We start from the raw sequence: 18,952 nt of genomic DNA on the forward strand, positions 1-18,952 counted from the left end.
GTATAAAGGCTGAACAATATTTTTTATTTGTCCAAGCTGTCAAACAATATTTTGATTTAATCAGACACATTTTATTCAGCACAATGCCCCATGCAATATAAACATATCATTTTATTCTTCAGTTCAGTCTTACTTGGTTGCTAGCTGACTATCTTTTTATACATATTCGTTTTTTTCAGTAATCCCATTACCCAGAGGCCTTTGCCTCAGGAAGTCATAACTATTGATTTAAACTCTATTAAAACAGGCCTCACAACCACATGCCTATTTTTTAAACAAGAATAAGCCTTCCTCATACTTCCTCTGGCGAAAAGTGTTCAATAGATGCATATGAAAACAGTAAATGTTGTCATGATTTATGAAAACACCTTACTGAATTTAGCTTAGAGGGATAAACAGTAATATGAAAGTAATATCTCACTGGCTTGTTTAACTAACACAATGTAGCACATATTTCCTAACAAGTCAGCAGCAGGAATAATAAACTAATAAAGAGATTATGATAACTTTCAAGTTATTTTGTATAAACAATAACCATTATAATCCATTATATATTTTAATATAATCATAGTTTTATTAAATTAAAACAAAAATGGATTCTACCAACCACCAGATGAGATTTGCTAAAAATGAAGCTAAGTAGAATGAATAAATTCTTTCTCAAGATCAAACCTTGTTGACAGCTTCCAGACTGTATCTGGTGTGTGTTATATACTTCATCATGCAATGATTAAATTTCCTCACACGTGTATTTGTAGTAGGGTATACACAGCTGCAATTAAAATGTCCGCACCCTGAAATAATACAGCCCATCACTTAAAAAATATTGTTAATCTTGGAATCCTGCCTTCTTTTTCCAATAAAAGATCTTAGCATCTGTGCTGTAATATTTTGTAATCTTTTTTTTGTATGATATACTGCAAAATGTAACATTTTAAATAAATAATGAGATATTGAATACATAAATATGTAGAGAAAAATAGTATATACTTTTGTAGATTTTTTATTAGAGAGGTGCATTGGTTTTGTTTTACGAATGCACATTCATACAATGTCAGAAAAAATGTGCCCAAATTGTACCTTTAGGGGTACAACAGCGTGTAACTGGGGCAGTACCCTTAAAGGTATAACCGCTGTACCCTTTAACATGGGTACAAATTGGTTCCCCTTGCAGATTGTTCCTTTCAAAGGCAAATATGTACCTTTAGTGACTAGATTGGACCTCAGTGCTATGGTACCATAATGTACGCTTAAAAAATGGTGCAAATTTGGTGTTTTAAGGGTACTACCCCAGTGACAAGCCCTTTGTAACTCATGTTGGCAAATTTGTACTCAACACAGCATATTAAAATGCTGTTCCATTAAATTTATTATATAACATTAAAATATGCATTAATTTAATGTGTAATTTTTCAGACAGTATTACAATAGCCACACTGCAATTTTATAAGTTTGGTTAGTGTAGCTGAATAGCAGGTCCTAAGATTTTTACAGGAATTCCTGAAAGAACCAGGATAAACAACCAGCTCCAAAACGAGCTACTCAACATGTTTTATTTCACTCCATTTAAATTAGGGTGATATGCCATATAAAACATAAATATATAGAAAACACATAGGCCTAGATTTGGAGTTTTGTCGGTAACGACCCGAAAAACTAACGCCGGCTTTTTTCTGGCCGCACCATAAAAATAACTCTGGTATCGAGAGTCCACATAAAGGCTGCGTTAGGCTCCAAAAAAGGAGCGTAGAGCATTTTTAACGCAGCTTCAACTCTCGATACCAGAGTTGCTTACGGACGCGGCCAGCCTCAAAAACGTGCTCGTGCACGATTCTCCCATAGGAAACAATGGGGCTGTTTGAGCTGAAAAAAAACCAAACACCTGCAAAAAAGCCGCGTTCAGCTCCTAACGCAGCCCCATTGTTTGCTATGCGGTAACCCTTCCTACGTCTGCACTTAACACTCTAACATGTACCTCGAGTCTAAACACCCCTAACCTTACACTTATTAACCCCTAATCTGCCGCCCCCGCTATCGCTGACCCCTGCATATTATTATTAACCCCTAATCTGCCGCTCCGTAAACCGCCGCTACTTACATTATCCCTATGTACCCCTAATCTGCTGCCCCTAACACCGCCGACCCCTATATTATATTTATTAACCCCTAATCTGCCCCCCACAACGTCGCCTCCACCTGCCTACACTTCTTAACCCCTAATCTGCCGACCGGACCTGAGCGCTACTATAATAAAGTTATTAACCCCTAATCCGCCTCACTAACCCTATCATAAATAGTATTAACCCCTAATCTGCCCTCCCTAACATCGCCGACACCTAACTTCAATTATTAACCCCTAATCTGCCGACCGAATCTCGCCGCTATTCTAATAAATGTATTAACCCCTAAAGCTAAGTCTAACCCTAATACTAACACCCCCCTAAGTTAAATATAATTTAAATCTAACGAAATTAATTATCTCTTATTAAATAAATTATTCCTATTTAAAGCTAAATACTTACCTGTAAAATAAATCCTAATATAGCTACAATATAAATTATAATTATATTATAGCTATTTTAGGATTTATATTTATTTTACAGGTAACTTTGTATTTATTTTAACCAGGTACAATAGCTATTAAATAGTTAAGAACTATTTAATAGCTAAAATAGTTAAAATAATTACAAATTTACCTGTAAAATAAATCCTAACCTAAGTTACAAATAAACCTAACACTACACTATCAATAAATTAATTAAATAAACTACCTACAATTACCTACAATTAACCTAACACTACACTATCAATAAATTAATTAAATACAATTGCTACAAAGAAATACAATTAAATAAACTAGCTAAAGTACAAAAAATAAAAAAGAACTAAGTTACAAAAAATAAAAAAATATTTACAAACATAAGAAAAATATTACAACACTTTTAAACTAATTACACCTACTCTAAGCCCCCTAATAAAATAACAAAGCCCCCCAAAATAAAAAAATGCCCTACCCTATTCTAAATTACTAAAGTTCAAAGCTCTTTTACCTTACCAGCCCTGAACAGGGCCCTTTGCGGGGCATGCCCCAAGAAGTTCAGCTCTTTTGCCTGTAAAAGAAAAAATACAATACCCCCCCCAACATTACAACCCACCACCCACATACCCCTAATCTAACCCAAACCCCCCTTAAATAAACCTAACACTAAGCCCCTGAAGATCATCCTACCTTGTCTTCACCATACCAGGTTCACCGATCGGTCCAGAAGAGCTCCTCCGATGTCCTGATCCAAGCCCAAGCGGGGGGCTGAAGAGGTCCATGATCCGGCTGAAGTCTTCATCCAAGCGGGCCAGAAGAGGTCTTCCATCCGATTGAAGTCTTCATCCAAGCGGCATCCATCCGGAGCGAAGCGGCAGCATCCTGAAGACCCCCACCATGGAACATCCATCCTGGCCGACGACTGAACGACGAATGACGGTTCCTTTAAATGACGTCATCCAAGATGGCGTCCCTCAAATTCCGATTGGCTGATAGGATTCTATCAGCCAATCGGAATTAAGGTAGGAATATTCTGATTGGCTGATGGAATCAGCCAATCAGAATCAAGTTCAATCCGATTGGCTGATCCGATCAGCCAATCAGATTGAGCTCGCATTCTATTGGCTGATCGGAACAGCCAATAGAATGCAAGCTCAATCTGATTGGCTGATCGGATCAGCCAATCGGATTGAACTTGATTCTGATTGGCTGATTCCATCAGCCAATCAGAATATTCCTACCTTAATTCCGATTGGCTGATAGAATCCTATCAGCCAATCGGAATTTGAGGGACGCCATCTTGGATGACGTCATTTAAAGGAACCGTCATTCGTCGTTCAGTCGTCGGCCAGGATGGATGTTCCGCGGTGGAGGTCTTCAGGATGCTGCCGCTTCGCTCCGGATGGATGCCGCTTGGATGAAGACTTCAATCGTATGGAAGACCTCTTCTGGCCCGCTTGGATGAAGACTTCAGCCGGATGATGGACCTCTTCAGCCCCCCGCTTGGGCTTGGATCAGGACATCGGAGGAGCTCTTCTGGACCGATCGGTGAACCTGGTATGGTGAAGACAAGGTAGGATGATCTTCAGGGGCTTAGTGTTAGGTTTATTTAAGGGGGGTTTGGGTTAGATTAGGGGTATGTGGGTGGTGGGTTGTAATGTTGGGGGGGGGGTATTGTATTTTTTCTTTTACAGGCAAAAGAGCTGAACTTCTTGGGGCATGCCCCGCAAAGGGCCCTGTTCAGGGCTGGTAAGGTAAAAGAGCTTTGAACTTTAGTAATTTAGAATAGGGTAGGGCATTTTTTATTTTGGGGGGCTTTGTTATTTTATTAGGGGGCTTAGAGTAGGTGTAATTAGTTTAAAATTGTTGTAATATTTTTCTTATGTTTGTAAATATTTTTTTATTTTTTGTAACTTAGTTCTTTTTTATTTTTTGTACTTTAGTTAGTTTATTTAATTGTATTTCTTTGTAGCAATTGTATTTAATTAATTTATTGATAGTGTAGTGTTAGGTTAATTGTAGGTAATTGTAGGTAGTTTATTTAATTAATTTATTGATAGTGTAGTGTTAGGTTTATTTGTAACTTAGGTTAGGATTTATTTTACAGGTAAATTTGTAATTATTTTAACTATTTTAGCTATTAAATAGTTCTTAACTATTTAATAGCTATTGTACCTGGTTAAAATAAATACAAAGTTACCTGTAAAATAAATATAAATCCTAAAATAGCTATAATATAATTATAATTTATATTGTAGCTATATTAGGATTTATTTTACAGGTAAGTATTTAGCTTTAAATAGGAATAATTTATTTAATAAGAGATAATTAATTTCGTTAGATTTAAATTATATTTAACTTAGGGGGGTGTTAGTGTTAGGGTTAGACTTAGCTTTAGGGGTTAATACATTTATTAGAATAGCGGCGAGATTCGGTCGGCAGATTAGGGGTTAATAATTGAAGTTAGGTGTTGGCGATGTTAGGGAGGGCAGATTAGGGGTTAATACTATTTATGATAGGGTTAGTGAGGCGGATTAGGGGTTAATAACTTTAATATAGTAGCGCTCAGGTCCGGTCGGCAGATTAGGGGTTAAGAAGTGTAGGCAGGTGGAGGCGACGTTGTGGGGAGCAGATTAGGGGTTAATAAATATAATATAGGGGTCGGCGGTGTTAGGGGCAGCAGATTAGGGGTACATAAGGATAACGTAGGTGGCGGTCGGCAGATTAGGGGTTAAAAAATTTTTTTCGAGTGTCGGCGATGTGGGGGGACCTCGGTTTAGGGGTACATAGGTAGTTTATGGGTGTTAGTGTACTTTAGAGCACAGTAGTTAAGAGTTTTATAAACCGGCGTTAGCCAGAAAGCTCTTAACTACTGACTTTTTTCCTGCGGCTGGAGTTTTGTCGTTAGATGTCTAACGCTCACTTCAGAAACGACTCTAAATACCGGAGTTAGAGAAATCCCATTGAAAAGATAGGATACGCAATTTACGTAAGGGGATCTGTGGTATGGAAAAGTTGCGGCTGGAAAGTGAGCGTTAGACCCTATTTTGAGTGACTCCAAATACCGGCGGTAGCCTAAAACCAGCGTTAGGAGCCTCTAACGCTGGTTTTCACGGCTAATGCCAAACTCTAAATCTAGGCCATAGAAAACAACATAATAATAAAAACGTAACAAAAGTAAGATGGATTCAGGGGAGGGATAAACGATAAAACTTACAACCATACATTAAATTGTCACTCTATGCAAAATATATGAAAATTAGTCTATTTCCCCAGTACACATTTTGGTGCTGAACCTTCTAACAAGAAATGGAGTTGTTACACATGTCAAGGAACTTTCAACCCATGTATGCGACTGGGGAATAGTTACAATTTTTTTTTTTTTTTTGAAAACAGGTTCTTAAACAGCTTTTGTTTATTTTATAGAGTTTAAAACAAAAAAATCTCTGTAATTTTAGTTAATACATTTGCTTTATCTTTAAGAGTTATCATTGTGATGTTCTAAATTTAAGCATTACAATATGATTTCTTTGGGACAATGCCCCGCAAAAGGCCCTTTTAAGGGCTATTTGTAATTTATTAGGTGTAATTAGTTTAAATCTTTGATAATTTATTTTTTATTTTGTGTAACTTAGTGGGGGGGTTTGTAACTTAGTTGTTAGTTTTTTGTAACTTAGTATTTTTTTAGTGTAGATTTCAATTATTTGAGTAGGGTTAGGTGTTTAAATATATAATATAGTTAATTTAATTTGTAGATTAATGTAATTTTAGTCTAACAGTTAGGGTAGATTAATTAATAGTTTAATATAGTTTAATTTAAATCTAAACGTAAGTTTAAATTTATTATACAATATGGATGAGTTAATATTTAATATAAAGTTAGGTGGTTGTTAGGTTTAGGGGTTAATAGTTTAATTTAGTTTATGGCGATGTGGGGGGCTGGCGGTTTAGGGGTTAATAGGTTTAGTAAGTGGTAGTGATGTGGGAGGCCAGGGGTTTGAGGGTTAATACATTTATTTAGTTGCGGTGGGCTCCGGGAACGGCAGGATAGGGGTTAATAACATTATGTAGGTGGCGGTGGTGTCCGGGAGCGGCGGAATAGGGGTTATTAACTTTATGTAGGTGGCGGCGGTGTCGGGGCGGCAGATTATGGTTTAAAAAGTATAATGTAGGTGGCGGCGGTGGCGGACGGCAGATTAGGGGTTAATAAGTATAATGTAGGTGGTGGCAGTGTCGGGGCGGCAGATTAGGGGTTAATAAGTATAATGTAGGTGGCGGCGGTTTCGGGGCGACAGATTAGGGGTAAATAAGTATAATGTAGGTGGCGGCGGTGTAGGGGGCGGCAGATTAGGGGTGTTTAGACTCAGGGTATATGTTAGGGTGTTAGGTGTAAACGTAACTTTTATTCTCCCATAGGAATCAATGGGATATCGGGCAGCATCGAACATAAGCATTCGCTGCTTTCAGACTCCCATTGATTCCTATGGCATCCGCCGCCTCCAGGGCGGTGGATTGAAAACCAGGTACACTTGGCTGGAATAGTGGCGAGCGTACCTGGTAGATATTTGTTAACTAGCAAAAGTAGTCAGGATTTGCATTCAGAACATCTGTAGTGATGTAAGCATCGATCTGTGTCGGACTGAGACCGACAGATTGTATGTTACATCACAAATATCAACTTTTGCGGTCTGTAGGCTTTGATAACTGAGGGGAATCAAGCTTGCCACAATTATGCTGCAGAATTCCAGCGTATTTGCGGTTGACAGCTTGATAAATAAGCCTCAAAGTATTCACAAAAGGACCCCAACCGTACCCTTTTTGCTGACAGTGTAACAAAAATACTGATATTTGTTTCGTTTAAACGAAACAAATATCTGAATGAATGCACAAACTAATTTAAAGAAAACAAATATATACTAACAAAATTCATTATCATATATTTGTTACCTTTCATTTAGCTGTAAAAGGCAAAATACCTATAGCGCACTGTGGAGCCTCGCTCATCCCGACCCTTTTCCACAGAACCCAGGGCTGAACAGTGGATCCCAGAGGTTGCACTAAAGAACAAGGTCCTTTAGTGCAGGCTCTTGGATCTGCTGTTTTAGGGTCCTATTAGAACTGCTCTGGGTTCCGTGAAGAAGGTTCAGGATTATCGCAGCTCCCCTGGCGCGCTATAGGTAAGTATAAGGCTACAGTTGAAAGCTTTCACCTGTAGCAAAGGAACATTTACATTTATTTTAACAAAAACAAATTAAATGTTCCATGAGTATTCAGCATTCGCTTAGTTTTAGACTAAACAAATACCGAATAGCGCAGAAAACTAATATTCTGAAAAACACATTTTTCAGAATATTCGCTATGAATGATTTGTCCGAAACATTTTATTCACTGCCCTCAAGTCTATTTTCTATAAGGCCATATCAATGTTTATTTACTGTTTATGTATATTGTAAAAGTGTTTTTTTCTATGACATTCTACAAGCAGGTTAGTCGTTTTGTTTTATATTAAAGGGACAGTCAACACCAGAATTTTTGTTGTTTAAAAAAAAAGATAATCCCTTTATTACCCGTTCCCCAGTTTTGCACAATCAACACAGTTATATTAATATACTTTTTACCTCTGTAATTATCTTGTATCTAAGCTTCTGCTGACTGCCCCCTTATTTCAGTTCTTTTGACAGACATGCAGTTTAGCCAATCAGTGCTCTGTCCTAGGTCACTTTACGTGCATGAGCTCAATGTTATCTATATGAAACATGTGAACTAATGCCCTCTATAGTGGTCAAAATGCATTCAGATTAGAGGCAGTCTTCAAGGTCTAAGAAATTAGCATATGAACCTCCTAGTTTTAGCTTTCAACTAAGAATACCAAGAGAACAAAGCAAAATTGGTGATAAAAGTAAATTGAGAAGTTGTTTAAAGGGACATGGAACTGTTAGATATTACAATGCGAAAATGAAAGTGAAGGTAAATCATATAGTATTTAAATGCCCCATTTGAACCTATATAATATTACTGAGCAAATTGCCAAATAAAATTGTATTATTTTTTACATTATATTAAAAGAATAACTTTTATTATTTTACTGAGTGGTGATCTTCCCCCCGCCCCTTCTATTTTCTTTTCTGTAGTGTAGTGACGTAGAGAACAGTTCTGACTGCTCTCTAAGTAGAAGATAATACGCACTGCAGATATTTACAACAAATCTGCAGGTCTGCACGTCCTGCAGTGCACAACAATTGGCCTATAAAGTACATGAGACGCTTAACTACTCCATGCCAGAATATTAAAATAACCAAGTCATGCAGGAACAATGCTGATTGGGTGAGTGCAATAATCAGCCGAAGAAAAAGTACACCAAGGGTTTGCAGGTGGGGGGATTTAAATTAAGTATTGTAAAATAAATATATATTTATTAGCATTTTAAAGGATATAAATATAACACATAACATAAATAATCTAATATGAAGTATAATTAACTTTTCTATTACTTGAAGTATTAAAGGGCCATAATAGTCGAAAAATTACATTTTCTTTGTCTTTAGAGCATGTAATTTGAATATTATTAAAGCTGAACCACTTTGTGCTAAACCCACACAACAGGGTTAAACACATGGCTAATCCTGAGCAGAAACTGCTGCTGATCCAATCAGCAGTGCTATTCACACTACTCAGCTGTTTAACTAGAGCTTCTGATTGGATCAGTATAAGTTTCCATTCGGGACCTACCGTACTTCTACTTTGTGTTTAACCCCTTATAAGAAAACAGAACTTGCCACTGTCATTGTGTTAAACAAAATCTCTGTTGCTTGGCATCAGCAAAAAATAAAGATAACAAATTGGGAAATCAGGGTCAGATACGTGACTATTTTAGGGTTGTGAATAGGGATGGGTGAATGTGTTTATATCCGAATTTGAATGTTAGAGCGAATGTTATTGTAGAAATTCGATTTACATAATAGAATGTTGATAAGAACGAATATGCTTAAAAATTCGATTTTCGAATGTTATTTACAGTTTTCGAATGTCACATTCGAATTTGAATGTCACATTCGAATTTGAATGTCATATTCAAATTCGAATGTTACATTCGAATGTCACATTCGAATTTGAATATTACATTTATAAAACACAATTGTAGACTAGAAACACTATTTTGAATGTCACATTCGAATCGAATATCACATTCCAATCGAATGTCACATTCGAATTCGAATATTACATTTATAAAACACAGTATTAGACTAGAAATACTATTTCAAATTCGAATGTCACATTCGAATCGAATATCACATTTAAAACACAGTATTAGACTAGAAATACTATTTCAAATTCGAAAGTGACATTCAAATTTGAATGTAGCATTCAAATTTGAATATTACATTTATTAAACACAGTTGTAGACTAGAAATGCTATTTAAAATTTGAATGTCACATTCGAATTCGAATGTCACATTCGAATTCGAATATTACATTTCGAAATTGAATGAACACCTAGCTAAACATTCTATTATTCGAACGAATATTTTCGAATTTTATTGAAAAATTCGAAAGCGAAAATTCGAAAATAGAATGTTAGAATGTTATATAAACATTCGAAATTCGATTTGAATGAACGAATGTATCAAAATTCGTTTTAAATTTCAAATTTTTAGAAACATTCGCCCATCCCTAGTTGTGAAGCATTTTTCAAACTTACATTATAGTAAAATGAGTCAAAATAGATAATAATGAAAACACATTACAAAGCTATTTATGCATAATTAAGTATTTTAGATTTCAAAACGAAAGTGTTAATTACCAAACACTAATTTTAAAAAGCTACATTTGCTAAAAACATGTGTTGTGAACATCAGGTAGAAAAAATTTACAGTTGTAATAGCGTGTAATCTTAATTATGATGAATATCCTTTCTGATATTGTCTTATCTATAAAAAAACAATGCACTATCCCGAGACTACTACTTTGTGTAAACACCAGTCATCTGGAATTTAAAATACCATTTGATTGTGTTTCTCTATAAAAAAATATATGTGTATTTATATATATATATATATATATATATATATATATATATATATAATGGTAGCAAAAACTTGCACTCACTGGTCTTTTCAAACACCAAACATTTATTGTAACGTTTCGGAGACAAAGTATCCCCTTCCTCAGACCTTTGTGTATATATATATATATATATATATATATATATATATATATACAGTATAATTATAATTATACCCAGCGCTACAGAACTTTGCGGCTCTGTACAAATAAGTGGTAATAATAATAATACTCTAATGACTCCCATGATTTGGGCAGCAATATTAAAACAATATACAAAAAAGGACAAGGAATACAGATTTCTTTTCAGTAGTCTTTTCTTGACATAACAAGCCTCAATACACAAACACAAGTAAATAATATAAAACACATAAACTACATAAAATGTTTAGGATGAATAATATAATTGGTGTTAGCTCGCTCATTGCTTGTCACAAAATGTTGTTTAATAAATTAAAACGAGGGACACAGTCCACAGGGATCACAGTGGTAAAGGGGCATTTGACCTCTTAGAGGAGGGTGGTAATCTTAGCTAGGATTGTTTTTTGTAGGGTGGTATTGGGATCACAGCGAGTATAAAAGTGTTAGTACCAGATTACATTGTATGTATGTATGTATTGGGTACTTGTAAAGCGCGGCTAATCACCCGTAAGGGTCTCAAGGCGCTGCTCAGTTTATTGACTATTGACCTCGGAAGGATGAAAGGCTGAGTGGATCTCGCCGAGGATCGAACCTGCAACCCTTGGGTTACTACAGAGCTCAGCCACAGTGCCTTAGCATGCTGAGCTATCTGTCCGACATTTAAACTCCCTGATCCCATTTTTTGGTAGATTATGTCTTACACATTTAATCTTTTATTGTTGCAACAAAGAGGAGATGCTTCCTCCAGTCGAGTACTTTTTAATGTATTACTGGTAGCCTCCCTGTGGGGAGACATTTGTCAGCTCTTTGGGCATTGATTTTCATAGTGCATTGTTAAAGTAGTGGTTAGTATCAGGGTATGGTTAGGCGATACCTTTTACGTGTGGAATTGTCCAGTACAGATGTGCGTGGTCTCAGAGGTCCAAATAAAAAACTCTGCACATACTTTTGGGGGGCCATCTGTCCATGTGATCAGTTCTAGTTTTGCTACATGGGGTCTGGTGGGAACTGGGCTTCATCTGCATCATGACCCCCTATGTTCCACCTCTCTGTAAAACAGGGCTCATAGTGTAAGGCAAGGGTATGGATTTGCCTTTACAAATATGGTGGCAGTATTTCCAAAATGTCAGTCACAGTGTGGGTGTACAGAAAACCTGCCAACATATTTGTACAGGAAGTCTACAGGAAGTAAATATCTTCTGGTGCAAAGGACATTTTGCAGCTCCTATGTGGCTGCTGGTTCAGCTTCTGATGATTTCAAACAGCCAGTAAAGGTGCTGTTACAATAGGGGGGGGGGGGGTCCACAACCTTTGCCATTGAGGTTTAGTCAATATGGCCATCAGTGTCTGTAGTTGGACCCAAAGGGAGTTTGAAATGTGACTGAAGTTCTTTACAAGGTGTGTGTGTGTGTATATATATTAGAGATGTGCATTTTTTTTCTGACAAATGCACATTCTTCACGAAAATCGAATTTACGTTTTGTTGTAATGAAATGAATATCCGAATGAATGCACCAATGAAAATAAAGAAAACAAAAAAATACTGATGAAAATTGTCAGCATTAATTTGTTTACTTTATTATTATTTTTTTAAGCGGTTAATATTTACCTAAGCGCTCTTTCTATGCTCTCCAGAACACATTAAGGTAAGTATTGTGCTGAAAGTTCACTTGCTGCAAATCTACAGTATATCTATATCTATCTACAGAAATGCTGTGTTGCGTTTCTATTTAGCGGATGTATTTTTTGATGTGGATGAGTTGTTGTTTTTTGCTAAGGTGGGTCTCATGCTTAGACAAGTAAAGGGTCAAGCAACGTAGGTCATTTCTGGCAAGCTATTACTCTACAGAGGTTGTAATGTGGCAGTTAATGGCCTAATGTTTGTGTAATTATAGATAAGAAATTCCTGAGGTTATACTAACATTTTTCTCTATTCACTTTAATTAGATCATGGGATACTTTAACCTAAAAATATATACATAGTACGTCTGCAACATCATTTTTCATCTTACACCAGTTAATAATAATTTAATAAATCTCCTTTTCACTGAAAGAACATTTAAAAAAAATAAATAAAAAAAAAAAATAACATTAAATGACTTACCAAAGTCACTTGCACACAACTGCACTCTCATATTTTCAGATTTCTGCTCTATTTCACATTGAGTACAAATCTTAGTTACTGCAAAAAAGAGGAAACAATATTACTATTAAAATAGTGAAAACATAGATTTTAAAATAATAGTTCTGGACAAGCTCAGTTGGTTTTTGAAAATGTTGATGCATATATTTCTTTATTAAAAATTGCCAGGAATCATTTGACTCACTGTTTAATTTATTAGTAGTTATTCACACATAATGCATGACACAGACTGTGGAACACGCTCCACAAACTGCTATTGTATGTCACTTTACCTAATGTGTTCTCTAGAGAGATTTGCCAAAAGAAATAGATTGCTTAACTTGCCTTTCAAGTGAATACAGACCTCAGAATGACTATTTGGCTTAAGCATATATTTTTAAAACCATTTGCAGGAGTTTAAAACAAAATGTATGTTGAGCTGTTGGGGTGATGAAAATATGTGATCACAAACTGAAACTTACGTTTACAATGAAATATATTAATAATACATATCAGCATTCAGCAGTTAAACAGCAAAATATCTGCATACAAAATACATTTTTATAAAGTATTTTAAACTGTCATTTTGTGCATGCTTTTTCAGTCCAGGAACATAGCCCTTATAAAGTCTCTGGTTTATGTTTATTGTATTGACGATGCTTTGTCCAGTTAGCTCATGTACTAATTAAGTAATCACTGCGTAAAATATTGTAGGTTAAGTGTTCTGACACGTTTCACCCTCTCCAGGGGCAGTTTAAAAACCATGATTTTCAGTGTTAAACTATAGCAAATAAAAGACCAAATAAATAAAAAAAACATAGCTTACAAATCTTTTTCACTAGGCATAATTAAACATATTATGATGAATTCAATTTTGAGTTCAGCAACCATTTAAATAATGGAATAGGAAGTTACCTATGCAACACTTAAGGGACAGTCTAGTCAAAATTAAACTTTCATGATTAAGATAGGGCATGTAATTTTGAACAACTTTCCAATTTATTTTTATCATCACATTTTCTTTGTTATCTTGGTATTCTTAGTTGAAACCTTGCTGCCTAAAAATAGGTACAAGACTTCCAAAAGCTTTCCTTGCAGGATTGTAACTTGAAGAGGTGGAAAGTTATAAACATCTGTGGGACTGGGTTGTGTGGGTCAGGAATATCAGCCCTAGCCATGGAAGCAGCAAACACAGACCTGAAGAGCGCAAAACGCCAGCGCCATATTGTGAGGGACATCAACGCACATAAAGAAAAGAAAGGAATTGGGCCAGTTCATTGGACACGGGCAACGGAACACTGATAAACACGGGTAAGCTGGGAGTATAGCCCCTGGGTGATTGACTACAGCGCAGTTAAAGGTGAAAGCGGCCCCACATACAGCACAACAAGAAGAGTCACACCTACAGGGCCTACATAATGGTCAGTGCATAAATATAGTACAGGCCGAACAGAAACATTGCCTCAGCTAGTAACAACCCCAACCTGTGGAAATATATTTGGGGGAGGAACGAAGTACTGGAAATGTATGTGAGGGAAGCAGGCTATTTAATTTCCCAGTCAGAACTTTGAGACTGCTGTATAGGGGCTAATACTGCTGCACTGAGGGAAACCCTGTGAGATAAGTAAAGTGCAGCTTGGAGATTAGGAGAAGAATTAACTGCAAGACAGAGCAATACCCCTAAATATCCAAAACAACACTCTAGCACACACTGGGATTATTTTGTGCCCCCAGGTAATTATGGGGAAGATGGGAGGTGAGCGCTGTTTCTCTAGAAAGTGAGGCCCGCAAGCAGAATGAGATAGTGGGTGAGATGTGCACTGGACCTCCAAATATCTGCAACTATTCTAGTTAACCCACTAACACTGAGAGACAATGACCTTGACTATCATTATCGGGAAACTGTGTCTCTAATGCTCTGTGCTTCATACACACATTAAAGCCCCTAGGAACACCCTGTACAAGAAAACAGAAAATCCACTTGGCAAGTGCATGCATGCAGAAGTATTACTCCAGCTTCACTAAAACAACAGGCAACATGTCTAACAGGCAAAAGAATCAGGAGAGAAAGTCGAAAATGATAACAGAAACACAGTCTTCAGAAAACAGCACACCGGAGTCTACTGAAGCTATGGCTCAGGAGACACTTCCAATAGTTTCCCAGATATCAGCTCTATTTTTGCCCAAAATAGAGCAGCTGCAGACTGGGATGGACTCATGTCATCCAAATTCAAAAGCTTCTCTTCTAGACTACAACAAATCGAGCAAAGGGTAGGGGATGGTGAAGTCAGACAAAGGAATTGCTCAATGAAGGTTAATGCGCTAGAAGCTCAAAACAAGTTGTTAGATAAAATTGAGGACTTATAAAATCGTTTACAATGCAACAATTTGCACATTGTTGGGCTCCCAGAGACTGTGACGAGCTCTGAATTAATTATGTTTGCGGAGAGAACCCTACGTTCACTCCTAAAAATAAATCCAGAAGAAATTCCATGCGTCGTTGAGAGGGCTCACAGAGTCTGCAACATCAACCAAGATCCAAAGAATACTAGGGGACCACGTCAAGTCATAAGTCGTTACCTCAACTTCAAGGATAAAATACTTCTTGTAAGAGCATATCGTCAAAACTCTCCCGTGCTCTATGAAGGGAAGAAAATCCTTATATTCCAGGACTACTCAGCGGAGATCTCAAGAAGGTGGAGAGAGTTCTCGACGTATTGCAAATCCTTGCTGGAGGCTGGACGCTCAGTGTCCTTATTATTTCCGGCAAGGCTCAAGCTCCAAACCCAGCGAGGGATCAAGTTTTTTGATGACCCCAGACAACTCCAGAAGTTCCTGAGGCAAGAAGAGGCAGATACAGAGCCTGGGACTTGAATGGCTTGGAACTTTGACCTAACAATTAACCAGTTTGTATATTGCATGCTGACAATAATTATTTTGTTCCAGGATAAGAGCAGTTGTGAGGTAGAGATAGGCAGGGGGGTCTAAACAGTTTAAGATGCCAGTCAAGTGGAATTATATAGTTATGTTATTTAGCAAATTCTGCATGCTAGAGAGAACCATTTATTTTAAACCCTCTTACAGGCGAGGATTAATAAAAATAGTAGTGAAAAGATGAGGACTCTATTGGTTACCTTTCTTTTCACTTTAATTTAATGAAGCCTAATATTTGAAGTTAATGTCAGAAGCCTAGAGATTAACAAATAGAAACAAATGAGCGTTGAGATGTGACCAACATGATAACCAATCTCAGAGGTCAAATATCGAGTAGCTTACTGTTAGGGTCATTGTTTTTTTCCTAAAAGAAAATAGAAAGTCCACTAAACATTATATATAGTGAGGGTTCTGTATAAGTAAACAGAGAATAGATGGAGATCTGGTGCACGAACGCAGTAGGATAGTTTTCAGAACTAGGAAGAGTTGTTCTTTATGAAAAGCTATACACAATCTGATATATGCATTAGAATGTGTTGGTTTTTTTGTTTCTGTTTCTTATTTTTATTTTAACTGATTGTTATTTTGTTTAGTTCACAGAGTGCTCTCTTCTCTCCCTGGCGTTGCATAAGTTGGGAGGTGCTCCTTGACCCAGATGGAACAGGCACATCCTTATCAGAGAAGGACCTGTACTAAATGGCTTCAAATATACCAGTTCTACAAATACGGTACCTAAAACCACACCACACACACATGGAAATAGATTATGATGACTAACAAATTACATATTATAAGCTGGAATGTAGGAGGCATTACATCCCCACAAAAAAAGTAGATCAATATCACGTTATTTACATTCTAAAAAAGCGGATATTGCTGTCTTGGAGGAGACACATCTATCTAGATTAGAACACCAGAAACTGAAACAAAGCTGGGTAGGGGAAGTCATCTTTACATCACTTGAACAGAAGCGAGCTAGAGGGGTGGCGATTCTACTTAGGAAGAATCTAGCATACACCATTACCAATACACTCATTGACCAGGAAGGAAGATTTGTCATGGTGCAGCTTGAAGTTCAAAGTTTCTCCTTCACACTAGCTGGGATTTATGGCCCACAAAGTCAGAAACAAATATTCTGGAGAAACGTACAATCTAAAATAATACAGTTTGTCTCTTTTCCTATCATAATTGGTGGATATATATATATATATATATATATATATATATAATATAATATATATAATATTGCACCTCAGGTGCCTGCAGAAAGGTTTCACAATCCCAATAAGTCTAACATCACAAGCCGGACACTCCAAAACTCTAAGAAAGAATCCCTAAAGTTTTGTACACTAATGAAATGTTTAAATTTGCAGGATATCTGGAGAGCTAGGCATCCAGAACAAAAAGACACACTGTCGAGACTAGACTACTTCCTCATTTCAACCAACTTTAGTCCTAGAATATTGGAAACCACAATTGACCCTATCACTATCTCGGACCATGCCCCTATAGCTTTAAAACTCCAGATCGGCCAAATGAAGAGAAAAAGCAACAAATGGGTATTCCCAACATATGTATATAGAGACCCTAATTTCTACAGACACATATTAGGTGAGTGGCAGGAATACAATTCACTTAACGAGACTCATCTTGACAAGCCTCTTTTATTCTGGAAAATGGCTAAAGCTGTTCTGAGGGGAGTCATAGAATTGTATGCTGCTGGTATCAAGAAAACCTATATATACATATATATATCAAGAAAATACCTGAGAAACCCCATGCCACGGAATATACTTATGTATAAAGAGGTGAAAACGTCTAGAGATAACTATATTTATCAGCAGACATATAATGCACACTCCAAAACACTGGCCAAATTTTATAGGTTTGGTAATAAAACTGGAAAATTGCTAGCTAGCATCACTAAACTTACTAAGAAAAGGAGCTCAATACTAGTAGTTAAGCAGGGAAACATGATCCTAAATAAGGAAGCAGACATCCAAGAGACATTTATAAATTTAACAAAGATCTATAATCACCACAGCCCCAGAATAGACCAAACCCATCTAGATAGCCTTAATCACCCCATTAATGGACACAATTAAGAGATAATGGACACAATTAAGTCACTAGCATTAGGAAAAACTCCGGGCCCGGACGTGTTACCAGGGGAGTTCTACAAAATTATGGGACCAGACGTATGTTTGCACCTAGCATTATTGTTCAATTGTCTGTTGGAAGATACTGTGGAATCCTCCCCTAGATTCTAAGAAGCCAATATAAGCATTATCCCAAAAGAGGGATTTGATCCCCTCCTGGCCCAATCTTATCGCCCCGTTTCACTGCTTAACCAAGATTATAAAATCTTAACAAAAATCTTAGCAAACAGATTTGCGATAATACTACCAAATATAATACACAATGATCAAACGGGGTTCATCAAGGAGAGATCCTCTGTGCTGAATATTAGGAGAATACAAACAGTCATTCAGCACTATTGGACGATATCACAAGATAAAAAGATTAGGAAGGACCATAGGGAAGCGACTCTACTATTTATAGATGCAGAAAAGGCCTTTGGTAAGGTCTTATGGGACCACATGTTCACCACACTAGAGAAGGTGGGAATAGAGGGCGCATTTATCAAGGTTCTCACTAATATATACAAAATTCTGCATGCATCCCTTCTAAACAATGGAATAGTAACCCCATGTTTTCTATTACAAAGATGCACACATCAGGGCTGTCCTCTTTTGCAGACGACATGGTGCGCTATGTCCCAGACCCCCATAAAAATGTCCCAAAGATAACTGAACTAATTGCAGAATTTAGTCAGGTTTCTGGATAAAGAATTCACACAGATAAAACAGAGTTACTTTGGTATTCACACACTACCAGGTAACACACGTAACTTGGTTATTACACCCTTTAGAAACACTAAATACATGCTTAATGCGCTTTACGAGGTGAAAAGGAATTTGATTGAGCACAAAACCCCGGGGAGAGAAGAAGAAATGATGAGAGCAACCTGAGTTGGTAAATGGTTTAATTATGTTTGATTGTACTTAATGTTTTGGAAAAGTGAAAACTGTGCACTATGGAAACTTTGTAATTACAGTTAAGAATTACTTTATCTCCAAGATCAGAAGCAGGAC

General features: G+C 36.7%; 1 protein-coding gene across 1 annotated transcript in view; it reads right to left on the reverse strand.

Annotated features, from left to right (window-relative positions):
- SFRP5 (secreted frizzled related protein 5) overlaps nucleotides 1-18,952 on the reverse strand; it is a 132,852-nt gene that overhangs the window by 45,635 nt on the left and 68,265 nt on the right. The window contains exon 2 of the mRNA XM_053692549.1: nucleotides 12,846-12,923. Coding sequence (XP_053548524.1) covers nucleotides 12,846-12,923 — 78 coding nt within the window. The remainder of the gene's footprint in view (nucleotides 1-12,845; nucleotides 12,924-18,952) is intronic.

This window comes from Bombina bombina, chromosome 9, assembly GCF_027579735.1.
Source record: "Bombina bombina isolate aBomBom1 chromosome 9, aBomBom1.pri, whole genome shotgun sequence".
Taxonomy (NCBI): Eukaryota; Metazoa; Chordata; class Amphibia; order Anura; family Bombinatoridae; genus Bombina; species Bombina bombina.